Here is a 14768-nt window from a genome sequence, read left to right on the forward strand (position 1 = left end):
CCACTGAATGAATACTGGGATTAAGGTGTGAGGCTAGACCTCACGCCCACTGTTGGCTGGGTTCTCTAGAGGAAAAGAGCCAGTACAAGGAGTGAGTGTTAAGGGCATTAGACTGGCTCACCTACAGTAGCCGTCTGTACAACAGCTGCTTGGTCCTTAAAGCCGAATGCGTCGGCATCCCTCCAACCTCGCCTGAGCTTCAGAGAGAGACGCTGTCTCAGAGTGAGAGCAAAAACAACGGATCGTTTAAAACAAAAACAACAACAATACATGTGAAGAACATTCGGAGCAAATTAAAAATGGGGTGGCGTCACGCGGGCTTTGCATGCTGTCAGACCAGCACCACAGTGGATCTTTTTCTCCATCAAACTCCATAATAAGCCCACCTATGAAAAGGGTGATGCTGGGGCTGAAGAGATGGTTCAGCCGTTAGGAACACATGGTGCTTTGGCAGGGGACCAGCGTTTAGTTCCCAGAACCCATGTCAAAGTGACTTACAATTGCCTATCAGCTCCCGGAGATCTGACCCCCTCTTCTGGCATCCACGGGCGACTGCACATATATATACACAGAGAGACACACAGAATAAAAATAAAGCTTTACAAAGAACAAGTAGAAGAGGTGCTGGCTATCACAGCGGAGTTCGCCAGTGTCCAGCACTCCGGAGGCTAAGGAGGAGGCGGGGGTAGAATGGTGAGTTTGAGCCAGCCTAGGTCACCTAGCTAGACGTTAGAAGGGCAAACCTTTAGATGACGACAGGGATGACGCTCTTCTAGAGGAAAAGCTAGACGGAAGGGGCGGAGCCGGAAGCAGAAGTGGGCCGCGGAGTCTGCAGCGTCTCTGTTGCCATGGAGTCCGAGAGCCAGGAAGAGCTGCCATCCGCAGCTTCCTTCGCGGATATGTCCCCAGAGACCGAGTGGGAGTCTACCCCGTACCAGCCCGAGTCCACCCGTCTCAGCTGGTCCACCAGGAAGTCCTTGCGGTCCTCGACCCTCTTCACCGATTGTTGCCAGTTTGGCTTCCCCACGCGGTCGCTCCGCGCCGGGTTTCAAGCGCTCCCGCCACTCCCCGAGCCGCAGACGCTGCGGCTGCGCCCCACGTCGCTGCGCACGCAGGATATCTCCCATCTGCTTGCCCGGGTCTTCCGAAACTTGTACACCGCCCAGGTGATCGGCGATGACTTGAGCGACAGCTTGATCAAAGCCCGCGGCGGTGAGGATGCGCGCCACGAGGAGTTCCTGGATCAGCTGCAGCAGGTATAGCGGGTGCATCCCGGGATACGGTCCGGATGCAGTCACGCAGAAGAGAAGAACCCTATCCAAACTTTACACACACGCATATAAATGACACCCCCGGCGCCTTTCTCTGTGCACAGACACATTATGTGTTGCAAATACAAGCGAAACAACTGGAATGGACTGTTCCAGTGTTTCTTGGAGTCGATGAAACGCAGTCACAGCCCTTCCTTGACGCAATCACTAACCACAGTCACGGTTGAGGCATTTTTTGCCCACATTTCTGGGTCAGCAGTGTGGTTTACTCTTTTTGCACTGGGGTCAAGACAGATGATATTGTCTCTTTGTGGCTGTCTGTCAAGGACTCCCTTCCCAACTCTCCCCTGTACCAGTCCCTCGGATCTTTCTTTTGTCTTCCTTCTGTCCTTTACAATCTCCTTATCCGCCATGGCCTAGCTTCATTCATGACTTTCTAACACACACCTACTGTGTGCCATGCTCAGTGCTAGTCAGTGAGGACTCAGTAGCCATGAATACATCGTGAGTGGGATACACCTCAGTGTTGAGTGCTTGCGGGGCAAGGATACGGCCGACCCCAATCCCCAGCAATGCAAAACAAACAAAAGCGTTAAAATGAAAACAGAGGAGCTGGTAAGATGGCTCAGCAGGTAAAGAGCTTGCTGGTAAGCTGTGACACATGTATACCCCACCCCTCACGCACAAACCATTAATTAACCCCTCTTCCCTCGTGGCAGGATATTGGCAGTCCCTATCTTGGGCAGACAATCCCGGTAGAATGAGGTCAAGCATGCAGTTGGCAAATTGTTCCCAGAAAATGACTGCCCACCTCACTCCACCCTTCCTCTGACTCCCCCCACCCACCCAATGTTCCTGAGCCTCAGAGGGAGGCATGCACGGCCCCCACGGATGGCTCGGGATTCAGCGGGCCCCTTATTTTCAGTCTATTGATGGCTATAGGTCTCTGCATTTTCTGTGAAACGGGCTTCTCTGCCCGAGGACCCGGGCTCTCGCAATCAGAGCTCCACTCAGCATCACTGACTGTCCTCCCCAGTTCTTTCTCCAGAAACACTGCACGGTCCGACGACTAAGCCCACAAGCTCCAAATCCGTACTGGGGCTTGAACCCCTCCTCTGCTAAATACTGCTTGCGTGACTTTGAAGAAGCACCGACTGATGTATTTGGGTAGGATTCCAAGTCGTACATTCAAGTATCAGGATCAGGGCTTTCTGCGAAGTCCAAGGAGTGGGACGCTTGACTTTAGCACAGTACTTGGTGTTCAGGGCTGTCCTGGCTCTGCTTTCTCGGAGGAGGTTTTCTGCCCACAAGAAGACTTAGCCACCACCTCCTGTCCCCCGCTGTGTACCCATTTGTCTACTTAAAAAAATGGCTACGGCGGAAGAGGGGATCCTTGGGTCAAGGCATTTGCTGCCAAACCGCCCAATGACTGGAGTTTCCTATTCCTCAAGAGCCACACAACAGGAGAGAACAGACGCCCATAAGTTGTCCTCTGCCATCCATGGGCTCAGCACAGCATTCGTGCCCCCAACAGATAAACAGACGGAAAACAAATAACTAAACAAGTCTGAGACCCAGCAAAGCAATGAGGCATGTTCGCTCCATGCACCACAGTCTTAGTATTCCCCACCCCGTGAATACTTCCCCCCCCACAGTCCAAGAATATACGTTAGAAGCGTAGCTTACTGGCTGGTCAACAATCTAAGCAGTCTTGTTGAAGAATATGTTGGGGCAGCCAGGTTGGACCTCTCAACGCCAATGTGGTAGAGTTTAGGGTGTTTAGAGTTAGGGTTTGCAAGGGTTAAAAGAAAAAAGTAGGATGGGTCACAGAAGGTGAAGTGACACAGAGACCCAGTAACTTGGAAAGTTCTGCTGGGGGCTGGAGAACAGGTTCAGAGGATGAGAGAGTTTGTAACACAAGTTCAAGTCCCAGCACCCACATAAAAACCTGCGCATAAAATACATGGCCGATGCCTGCCCATAACCCCAACATTGTTTAAGTGGAGGTAGGAGGGGTGCTGGATGGCTGGTCATCAAGCCCACTTCCAAGTTCAGCGAGAGACCCATCGTAAGAGAATAAGATGAAGGTCGGCAAAGCAGATTTCCTCCAGTCTCTGTGCGAGCACGCACACATACAGACACACATTTAAAACCATTTATTTTTCATTTATGTGTATGTATGTGTGTCTCTATGTGTTTTAACACACGTATGTAGAGGCCAGAAGGCAATATCCAATCCCCTTGGGATTGTAGGTACAGGCACTTGTGAGCTGGCTGGTGTGGGTACTGGGGACTGAACTCGGTCCTCTAGAGGAGCAACAGGCACTGTGATGAGCAGAGTCATCTTTCCGGCCTTCTCAAAAAAAAAAAAAAAAAAAAAAAAAAAAGTGTAATTTTCTCTGGATAGCACATTACCTGACCACATTTCTCTGTGAATCAAAGTATCCATGACTTTGTGTACATTGATGTGGATTCTGCCATCTCGGGTGAGCCCTTTCCAACATCTTAAATAGACAAAGGAGACTGTCAGCTGGAAGCCACCCAGTGGCTATGTTTGATGGACCTAGAATGGGCCTTGCCTGAATCAAGCTCTGGGTAGCCTTACTTGGCTGTACCAAAATGGGTTTGCATTTCACAGTATAGGCAGTATCTGTACTGTGAAACCGGGAGACAGGGGACCAAGCTTGATACTTTCTGTTCCACACTGTGGAACTGCCCTTTCCTCCGAGTCTGGTAGGTGGGGCCAGAGGGTTTTGATAGTTATGTACCTGTGCTTGGCTGAAAGCCCAGATGTGGAGAGAGGCATGGGGTCAAGCCAAAATGTAGGCTGTCTGTCAGATTTCTGTGCATTTGAATGCTCGTTTGCAGGCTCGGGCCGTCTATAAACAGCGTCTGGATGAGGTCGCCATGTTGGAGAGACATATCATCCAGGCCCGTGCTCGGAATATTGCAGAAACAGAACACGCCACCAGACAGGGCAGACTACAAGTCCCGGAGACCCCTATTAAACTGCCCTCAGGTAGGTGTTCTCTTCTGAACATCTGGAGAGCAAGTTGCAGGCCTGACAGTCGGCTAGCACACACCGCTCCAGGCGCACGGTCCCCCAGAAGAGCGCTGGTCTACATAGTCAGCATCTGACACGCCAAGCTCCACCCATTGGCCCCTGACCCAGAGGTCCCGTTTAGGTCCTAGCAGCCAAACCATAGCTTCCTCTTCTCTGGCCTTTCCCCGTCAAGTTTGCCAGGTAGGCTGGGCTGTTTGGCGAGCGAGACTCAGGAGTTTTCCCATCTCCACCTTGCAAGTGCTGGGGTCACACTTGGTGTGCGAGCGCAGCACCCCAGTAGCAACCAGACATTGTTTATCCTGGTCACTCACCCAGCTAGTAATATGTCTTTTTTTTTTTTTTTTAATTACTTCAAAAGCGGTAGAGGACAAAAGCCTTAGATCATCTTTACAGACATCCATCTGGTCCCTGCATCTCAGGGCAGGGCAGGCAACCCCAGCACACTTTCCCTATGTACGGAACCAATGACAGCTGCCCGTATTATCCCAGGCGCAGGGCGCCTCTCTGTCCACCAACACAGCTGACACACGGTGAGGAAGCTGTCACTTCTCCATATGGGTGGACAAAGGTGAGGACTCTACAGGACAGCTTGGGTACTCATTCTTGCCCTTCCTGGCCACTGCTCCTCCACGGGAGCTTCTGCGAACCGGAACAACCAGCCCCTGGCCGAACTGCCCAGTAGCCATAGGGTGAGTGAAGCCTGCTGCCCCGGAAGGAAGAAGACCATCATCAGGGCAAGGCTTTTACAGCTCGACCTCCAGAGAATCTGACGCCCTTTCAAGCATTGCTCTTCCTACCTACCCCCTCAAGGCATGCACACACATGCACATGTGTGAACACGCCAAAGTGCATACATGTATATACATGTACATACATGTAAACATACACGCACACACATGTATACACACGCTCTTAAAAATCTTTTTAAAAACTGCCTTAAAGATGTGCAATGATATGTAAGTAAAATATCATAAAGGAGCCCGTTAGTTTATATGCCAGATTGAAAAACAAGCAAAGGAGCAAAGAAACCACAGTGATCTCTGCACCCTGGGAGGACAGTGAAGGTTTGAAAAGAGGATGGTCCTCGTGGTTATAAAAAAAAAAATGGAACTGGACTGGGTGGTGTCCACTTGGCACCGCTTCTGCTCCCCACCCAAGTCTTCCCTGCCAAGGGAGGGTCGGGGGCATCACTTCCAAAGGCGTACCTTCTCTGCGATTCCAGGATCCATCAGGGAAGGACCCCAGGGAGTTCTGGAAGGAGAGGCCATGAGCCCCAAAAAGTAGCTTGTGGGTTATTTTCTGGCCATCAGGATTTTCGTCCACTGATTGACTGATTGGTTTTTAGTTATTTATACCTGTGAGTCTGTACGGGTCTATGCACTTGAGTGTAGTACCGTCAGAGGCCAGAAGAGGGTGGCAGATCCCCAGCGGCTGGAGTTCTAAGCAGTTTGTAAGCCCGATCCAACCCTGTTCAGGAGCAGCAAACTCCCTTAACCAGACCAACTCTCCAGTTACATTGTCCATTCAGAGCTGCCTTCAGATGACTTATTGAGAAACTTCTGCTTCAGGGATGCCAACAGCTGTTGTTCATGGTGGTTCCCTGGCCTTTCCTTCTTTAGCCTTTGATACTTTGTATTCAACCGCCTTCCATTTGTTATGCTGGGAGCAGTTTCTGCTCCAGACTCTGATTGTTAATTCGAGGCCAAACCTCCGGATCCTTGTCGGCACCCATGAGGGCAGAAGGTTTTCTCACTGTGCCACCTTTATCACTGGATGCCAGGGATCGGCCCCAGGGCTTTATGCATGCCAGGCAACTACTCTACCAACTGAACTACACCCCCAGTCCCTGGAGGAACCTCTAACACAGTCTAAGAAGACTGCCCCATACATAGCATCACAGATTTGTGTAAATACAGACTGTAACAGGAAGGGGGAACGCTCTCTTAAAATGGGGGCTTTGAGTGACGGGGGTATGTCACCGCAGGCTCATTGCTTGTAACAAGCGTGCTGTTCTGGGCAGGATGCCAGTAACGGATAAAGTTGCACATGTACAGGGGCAGAGGGACTAAGCAACTCTCAGGCCTTCTCAGTTTACATGCCAATTTCTAACTACTCCAGAGTCAAAAGCGAGCAGATGGCTCAGTGTGTAAAGGCTTGCTGGCAAGCCTTGCAGCCAGGGTTCAAATCTCAGGACCCGCTGGTAGAACGAGGTCAGCTACTCCAACAAGTTGTCCTCTGACCTCCACACATGCACCCTGGCACCTACAGGCCCCCAGAGACATGCAATAAACAAACAAACAAACAAATATAATTAAAATACAGCAAAAGTCTATTTTGACAAAACCCCGTCCTCTCACCTGCCAGACTTAAGCTCACAGCTCCCTCACCCAACAGCAACTGTTCCTAGTTGGTGTTTCTAGACACTAGTGTTATAAACTATATATATTGTATATTATACATTATATATTAATTATATTATATTATAAAATATAATACATAATATATTATAAAATATACTGTATGTATCATAATGTGTCACATGTTGTGTATTACATATATTATAATGTGTGTGTGCACGTGTGCATTTATTGTCATTTCTTTGGGCTCATCAGTTGCAAACATCAACTTCCACTCTATTCAGTGACTTTCCCTAACGTGTCATTAGGTCCATGGGAGTTGTCTGGAGCTGTAGTTATTGCTTGCTGTAGATTGGGCTCAGCTGTTCTCCATGTGGCTTTTATGCTTGTGTCTGAGATGAAGAGACAAGGAAGTTCTTCTCTGCTGATGGCCAGAGTTCACCAAACAGTACATCTCAAACCCATGCCACCATGATTTGGTCACGGTGAAAGGCAAAGAGTAACATTGTTTGGCAGCAAGAGGTATAGGGACTGCCTAGCCACTCAGAATACTTGCCTGCCCTGAGCCATAAGGCACTCTGCCTTCCTAACAATTAACAACCCTTCCCCCACCTACCGGCATCAAGCTACATGTATACCCCACTCCAAACAATGCAATGAACCCCCCAACAATAATTCCCTGTTGCCATATGTCTGGAACATATCCAAGAACTAGAGGCAGCCTGAGCCAGTTTCAGGTCTGTGCATGGTAAGGGAAACTGTCCTCTAAGCAAAATTTTAGGGAAAATTTCCTATGGACCATCTTACTCCTTAGCATAACTAAGCACACAGATGTTTAAAATCAGATGCATCATGGGAAATGACATGTACAAGAAAGGAAGGCTTGCATAAGCCAATCTATCAACAGAAACCAAGACCCCACTCACAGGTCACCCCCTAGCCACCAACTCCTCCTCGACTCCCCCAAAAGAAACGCTAAACAATAGCCAAGGGTCTTGGGTGCTCCAACTTGGGTAGCCTTGTGTGCCTTTGAATAGAGCTTGCAGCTTTGCTATTTGTGTGTGCCTTTCCAATTCTTTTAATAAGATGTCACGAACCTGGAAACACCAGATGAGGACTGTCGATAGTGACATCAGAAGGACAGACGTACATAGAGGGGTGAAGAACTGGGGCTCGTTTTGCACCCACCACACTTGGTCTTAGGCCACCACAGACTCCACAGATGTCACTAGTCACTACTTTACCCTAATAATGCCATGCACAGCTTGGCCCAGTTGTCGGCCTCCACTGAGCATCTGCGAAACCATTGTTTTCCTAAGTCTTCACCACAGGAAGTTTACTTCAGAGTTTGCTTGGGAAGTGTAGGCTTGGAGCTGGGAGGTGTGGGTTTGTGGGTTCAGCTGCTTCTCCCTGGGTCTGCCTTAACCGCCTCTGTCTCGTCTTCTTCCCCCGCAGTGAAGACGGTCTTCAGGTGGTGTATAGACAGCGAGTTAATGCAAAAACATCACTTAATCGCTACGGAGGATTACTACACTGATCCCGTGCCATTTTGTCCAGCGCCCAAAGGTACCTATCCTCACTCTGGTGGAGAGAAGGAGCATCCTGCACTTGCTCTGATGCCCCAGCTCTGTTGGAGCATGGCGCAGAAGTTGGGAGGCGGGGTTATCCTGCGCATGCTCTTGTGGAGCGAAGGGTATCCTGGCTTGCAGCCCAGCTCACCCACTCCTGCCGCTGCTACTTCATTGCACATTGGATTTCCTGTCCCTTTAATTTAGTTGTTATCATGAATAGTCTTATCTGAGTTGTGTCTTCCTTAGTTCAATTCCTTCAAGGCAAATATTCCATCTCTACCTCATGGAATTTGATGCCCCTGGTTGGCTGGTTGGCTACCAAGCAGCAGGCAGATTAAAAAAAGAAAAAAAAAAAAAAATTAGATGTAGTTGAATGATCCAGCAAAAGGAGGGGCTGAAAAATCAGATCAACAGTCAAGCTCCCCATGCAGGCAGAGTGGACAACTCCAGATAAAGAGAAGAATGGGTTAGGAGAGGGAGACAAACAAAGAGGGAGGGAGGGGAAAACAAAGTGGGGTCGGGGCTGTGATCCTGGCCCATTTCCTGTAACCAGGACAGCAAACCCAGAGAGCAAACTGGTAGAAAGCTGCGTGCAGGCTTACACAAGAAGGCTGTTTATCAGCATCGTTGGGTAGGTGGGACAGTGTCCTGGGGAAGCCTGCGGGCCAGCATCAGCCGCGTTTCATGGCGCCAGGCTGCAAAGACAAGCTCCCAGCAGTCTCAGGGGTGGGGGACCCTGTGACGAACTCTTTGGAGCTTCGCGGCTGTCCCTGTTCTGAGGTAGGAAGATCCGGAGACCTGAGGGTGAAGGAGGCCGCAGGACCAGCTGTGCTGAGAGGCTTTGGGACTCTGACACTACCTGGCAGGGAAATGCAGACCACGCATACTCTTTGAGCACTTACTGGGAATTATAGTAAGGTTTGGGGTGGGTGGGACAGCTCGTTACCCTCTTGCTAGCAACAGAAGTCCTCATCTAGCCAAGGGTGCTTGTTCTTAGAGATAATAATAATAATAATAATAATGATGATGATGATGATAATGGTAATGATAATGATAATAATAATAATAATCGAATGCAAATGCCGAGTCCTCACATAAAGTTTTTTTTTTTTTTTTTTTTTTTTTTAATTAAAACATTGCTCGGGCTGGAGAGATGGCTCGGTGGTTAAGAGCACCAACTGTTCTTCCAGAGGTCCTGAGTTCAAATCCCAGCAACCACATGGTGGCTCACAACCATCTGTAATGGGATCTGATGCCCTCTTCTGGTGTGTCTGAAGACAGCTACAGTGTACTTATATATAACAAATAAATAAATCTTTAAAAAAAAACAGAAAAAATTGCTCACATTAGAGGGTAGAGAGATAGCTCAGATGATAATAGCACCTGTCACCAAGCATGGTGACCTGAGTTAAATCTGCAGGCTTAACTTGTGAAAGTTGTCCTCTGACACATGCATGCAGAAATTTTCATGCTCCCAATAAGTAAGACATGATAAAAAAAAAAAAAATAGAACTTGAATAAAATTAAAGGTCTTAGTTAGGGTTTTACTGCTGTGACAGATACCATGACCAAGGCAACTCTTCTAAGGACAACATTTAATTGGGGCTGGCTTACAGGTTCAGAGGTTCGGTCCATTATCATCAAGGTGGGAGCATGGCAGCGTCCAGGCAAGCATGGTGCAGGAGGAGCTGAAAGTTCTACATCTTCATCTGAAGGAAGCCAGGAACAGACTGGGTATCCTCAGGCAGCTAGCCCATCCCCACAAATGACACACTTCCTTCAACAAGGCCACACCTTCTAATAGTGCCACTCCCGGGACTGGAGAGATGGCTCAGTGCTTAAGAGCACTGGCTGCTCTCCCAGAGGAACCAGTTTAAATTCCCAGAACCCAGAAGGTAGCTCATGACTGTCTGTAACTTCAGTTTTAGGGGATCTGACACCCTCAACACCAATGCGCATAAAATAAAACTTCAATTATCTTTAAAAGTTACTTCTACTTGAGGTATGTTTAGCAATGATTCGATTGTTTTTGTTAATGCTGGAACACGGAAAGCTATTTTAACCACTAGCCCCAAGTCTCAAACACATGGAACAAGTCCCAGGAATAATTCCTACATTGAACAGCAGTATCTGGTATTATAAATCTGAAAGTCTGGGGGAGCATGTGGCCTGACTGTGGCTCCAGTAACTACCTGCTCACATTAGAAGTATCCCCTTCCTTGTGGCCGCACATCGAATATGTGTTTACTCGTCACCATAGGCACATCCAGCCCTAGATGTTCAAAACTGACGTTTAGCTGTGAGAAGCATTTCATGCACAAGCCAGAGCTGGACAGGAAGGCTGAGGAACGCTGCCAGAAGCTCACAGATTTTGTCGACTTTGAGTACACTGTAGACAGCTTGAGCTCCGTGTCTAAGGTCAAAGAGAAGACCAAAGTCACTGTCAAGGTTAGAACTGAGTTATGTTGGGGCACCGGGTGCAGGGAGGTGTCGAGAGGGAAGGAACCTGGATGAACACAGTGGAGCCTGCCCTGCCATCTGTGGTTCACGCAGTTGACCAAGAGGGCAACAAGCCCCGGCGTCCCCTTGCCTGTTATTAACGGTGCTTCCTGTGCTTCAAAGAAGGCAAGAACACCAACCAATCAGAAGTGGATGGAGCACCTGCGGGTGCCACAGAGAGACCTGGACAGACGGCTGCTCGCCAGGATGGAGAACCGGAACCACTTCCTGAAAAACCCTCGCTTTTTCCCGCCTAACACACCACATGGAGGCAAGTCTCTGATTGTCCCTTCGAGGACGCCGGAGAGAAGAGGACGCTGGAGTGCAGGGCCAGAGTGGAGGTGCGTTCTTCCCTCAACACCAAATCTGACCTTTAGAGTGAGCCTAGGAAGGCTCTGGATCTGATCTAAGGAGGTCTCTAGACTTTGGCAAGCCAGGGTAGCATATCAGAGGAGAGCCAGGCTTCAGGGTCACCCTCAGATATAGCCTTTGACCTTCAGAGGCCTGAGGCTATGCTCTTCTCTTCTCAGACGCCAGGAGTCAGAAGTGGAGGAGCAGAGCCCTGGGGCCAGCATGGAGCATCCAAATGGGGTGGAGCTGGGTGGCGGGGTCTATAGTCATGTGACCCTTCCTCAGTGTGTTGATTACTTTTTTTTGTTGTTGTTGTGACAGCATATCTTACAAAAACAAGGTGGGAAAGGCAATATTTATTGGTTTTGACGCCAGGTTGAGAGTGTTCAATGCATCATGGCCGGAGGATGTGACTGTTACTTTGTGACTGCTAAACGTGGGGAAAAGGGTTGCTCGGCCGGCTTCTTGCCTTTCTCCCCTTCTGTTCTGTCTCTGTCTATGGGATGAGTCTACTCACCTTGGGCCCTTTTCTCCTCGGTCAGTCCTCCCCAGAAACACAGACACCTACAGGGTGTCTTACCGGGCTCCTAGTTGATGCTCAATCCAGCCAACTCCACAGTGAGAATAGACCATTACATAAGGGTAACAGCAATATTAAACACTTAGTTACATGTAATTAAGTCATGTGGTAAATCTCCAACCCCAGTAAGCCTGTGCAAGGAAAACACAGCTCAGTTAATATAAACACAAGCTGCACCTAGATCGGGCAGGTGTACCACCATGCTACTCTATCCCCCGGCCATGAGATCCCTTGCAACTTGCAGTTTCTCTTGGCCACGTTCTTCTGCTCCATTTTCTTCCATCTTCTCCCTCTCCCTCTGTTTTTTGTCTTCCTCTTTCTTTCCTTTCCTTGTCTCCCCTCCTCCTCTCCCTCCCACTCTAAAACTTTCAGCTCCACCTTCCCTTCCTCTGCCAATCACCGGCTCCCGCTCTCACCTTTATTTTATGAGTTAAAATGGGGAAGTTCATGTGTGTAGGTGAGTCACTCCTCTTTCAAGGCAACCCCTCTAGGAGAAGCAGAATTAGTATCAGAATACAAACAGCACCGGGACAATCCACAACAAAGGCAAACTGTGGTTTTTCTGTTCTTTAAGAGACAAATGTGTCTTTGGCCACATTTCCGTAATTCTCTTAAAGGAATGAGTTGCTTTCATGTATTTATTGAAATTATATCTACTAATGTGTCTTTTATAAAGAAAAATTGTAAGCATTTAACGCGTAGTTTATTATATGGCCGCTATAGGTCAATTATGACACCACAGACATAGTCATGAGACTCCCATCCCCACATGAAGTCAAATCAAGGAAGATCTCTCTTCCTCCAAACCCCACCCACTTCTTCACCCCGTGGATTTGAAGCAAATCACAGTCGAATCCTCTCATCTGTGCATTCAATGTGTCTCCAAGTATGAGATACGATCGTGCTAATGAACATTGGGAGACTGATAGCTGGGGCCCAGAAGACAGCTCAGTAGGCACGGGTGACTGCCTTGCAGATATGGGGACCTGAGTTCAAATCCCACTCACATACATCAAAATCTGGGTATGGGCCGGTCACCCCAGTGTTTGGGATGAGTAGAGACAGGTGGATGCCTCACCGAGGCAACATTCTTCATGTTCAGCGAGAGACCCTGTCTCAACAGAACAAAGGAACACCCCTGGTGGCCTCCTCTGACCCCACCCTTCACCCCTCCCACACAGGCGCATCCACACAAATTTCAAAGAAACAAAGAGGGCTCAGCAGTTAAGAGCACTGACTGCTCTTCCAGAGGTCCTGAATCCGCAGCAGCTTCCCAGTGGCTCAAAGCCTATAGATCTATAATGAGATCTAAAGCCCTCCTTTGGTGTGCAGGCGTACACATAGACAGAGCACTATACACACAATAAATAAGTAGATAGATAGATAAATCTCTAAAAGAAAAAAACTGTATTAAAATCCCAGTTAACATGTTGGTATTTAAGCTTCTAGAATTTCCTTATGCATATTGAAAGTTCTAGAAGTTGCCTAATATATTTGTCTTCACAAAGCATGAGTCATACTTTCAAATTATTATTATTTTAAGGTTAATTTATATTTTTGGTTGTGAGCCCAGCCTTTAATGGCTGAGCCATCTCTCCAGCTCTTAAGGTTAATTAAAAAAAATTTTTAAGTGTGTGTGTGTGTGTGTGTGTGTATGTGTGTATGTGTGTGTGTATGTGTGTATGTGTGTGTGTGTGTGTGTGTGTGTGTGTGTATACATGTACTCAAGGAGTTCATCTGATTGATCCCTACCCCTGGAGGTGGGGTTATAGGTGTTTGAACTACCACCAAACTTGGGCTATCAGAAGAGCAGTAAGTGCTCTTAGCCACTGCGCCATCTTTCCAGCCCTAATGTTTTTTATAACCTGCTTAGTAAACATCAACCAGAAAACCCAACAAACAGCCTATTGTGAATACCTTTGATGATGTAGATGAGTTTACTTCTTTACTTTTTGGATTTTGAGAGTGGGGGAGAGTAGCCGAGGCTGGCCTTGAACTTCAGATGACTCTATGTCCGCCTCCCAGAAGTTGGGACTATGGGAGTGTGCCACCTCGTCCTGCCGTCTGAATGAGTCAGTTACAGCTTTTGACTGTTGAAGCTCACATTTCTCCTGTCCCACAGCTGTGCAGATGCCCCCGTGTTCCTGGCGAAGCCATCAGTTGGATTCTTCACAGATTACGAGATTGGACCAGTTTACGAGGTAAAGACCTTGCTTCTTGACTTTGTGGGATTTCAGAACCACACACAGAAGCAGGGAAAGCCTGATGCACACCCACAAGCCTGTCACTCAACCTCCGCAGCTGCTCGGTGCCGCTTCCTGCCCAACAGTGTCTCCTCTGGAGTCTGTAGAAGGAGGCACACACAGCACATCATCCGTGTCGCTGGAACAAGGAAGGCTGAGCAAACAGCCATAAGCTGAGTGGGAGGAGCACCCCGTCCTCCCCGCACTTGGGATCGGGAGAAAGGGTGGGAGTCAGATGCCTGACTAGGCCACATGAGGACAAGCCAGTCCTGAGAGATGGCTCAGCAGTTGACAGTGCCCACTGCTCTTGCACAGGACCTAAGATGGAATCTCACACTCTGCTTCAGATGGCTCACAACTTCCTGTAACTCCAGCTCCAGAGGATTCCAATAGCTCTGACCTCCACAGACAGCCACACTCACATACACATAGCACATGCCCCCCACTCTCCAGCACACACACACACACATGCACACACACACACACATGCACACACACACATGCATGCACACATAGGCATATGGACTTTTAAGTCATAAAGACAATATACGCATTTACATGTATATATGAATGAAAATAACATGCCTTATAGCTACATTGTATAGCTTCTGTTCCTTGCAAATAAGGAAAGAGGGAGGGCTAGAATGAATTCGATGATGTGCTGGGTTCTGGTGGAGGTACAAGGGTGGATTTATGATTTTAAGATAGCGCGTGGGCTGGGAAATGACCCGGTGGGTAAAGTGTCTGCCGTGCCAGCCTGAGAACTGGATCCCCAGCACCCAGTGTGGAAGGCCAGGCATGGCGGCAATCCCAGCATTGAGAGCTGGAGACA

At 48.5% G+C, this 14768-nt stretch overlaps 1 protein-coding gene across 1 annotated transcript in view; it reads left to right on the plus strand.

Moving 5' to 3' along the window:
* Positions 1–848: 848 nt before the first annotated feature.
* Positions 849–14768, plus strand: part of DLEC1 (DLEC1 cilia and flagella associated protein) — a gene marked incomplete at both ends in the record, with an annotated part of 42494 nt that continues 28574 nt past the window's right edge. The window contains 6 exons of the mRNA XM_080934696.1: positions 849–1256; positions 4140–4290; positions 8148–8258; positions 10524–10711; positions 10886–11103; positions 13816–13894. Coding sequence (XP_080790822.1) covers positions 849–1256; positions 4140–4290; positions 8148–8258; positions 10524–10711; positions 10886–11103; positions 13816–13894 — 1155 coding nt within the window. The remainder of the gene's footprint in view (positions 1257–4139; positions 4291–8147; positions 8259–10523; positions 10712–10885; positions 11104–13815; positions 13895–14768) is intronic.

Source organism: Micromys minutus (assembly GCF_963924665.1).
Source record: "Micromys minutus genome assembly, chromosome: 21".
Lineage (NCBI taxonomy): Eukaryota > Metazoa > Chordata > Mammalia > Rodentia > Muridae > Micromys > Micromys minutus.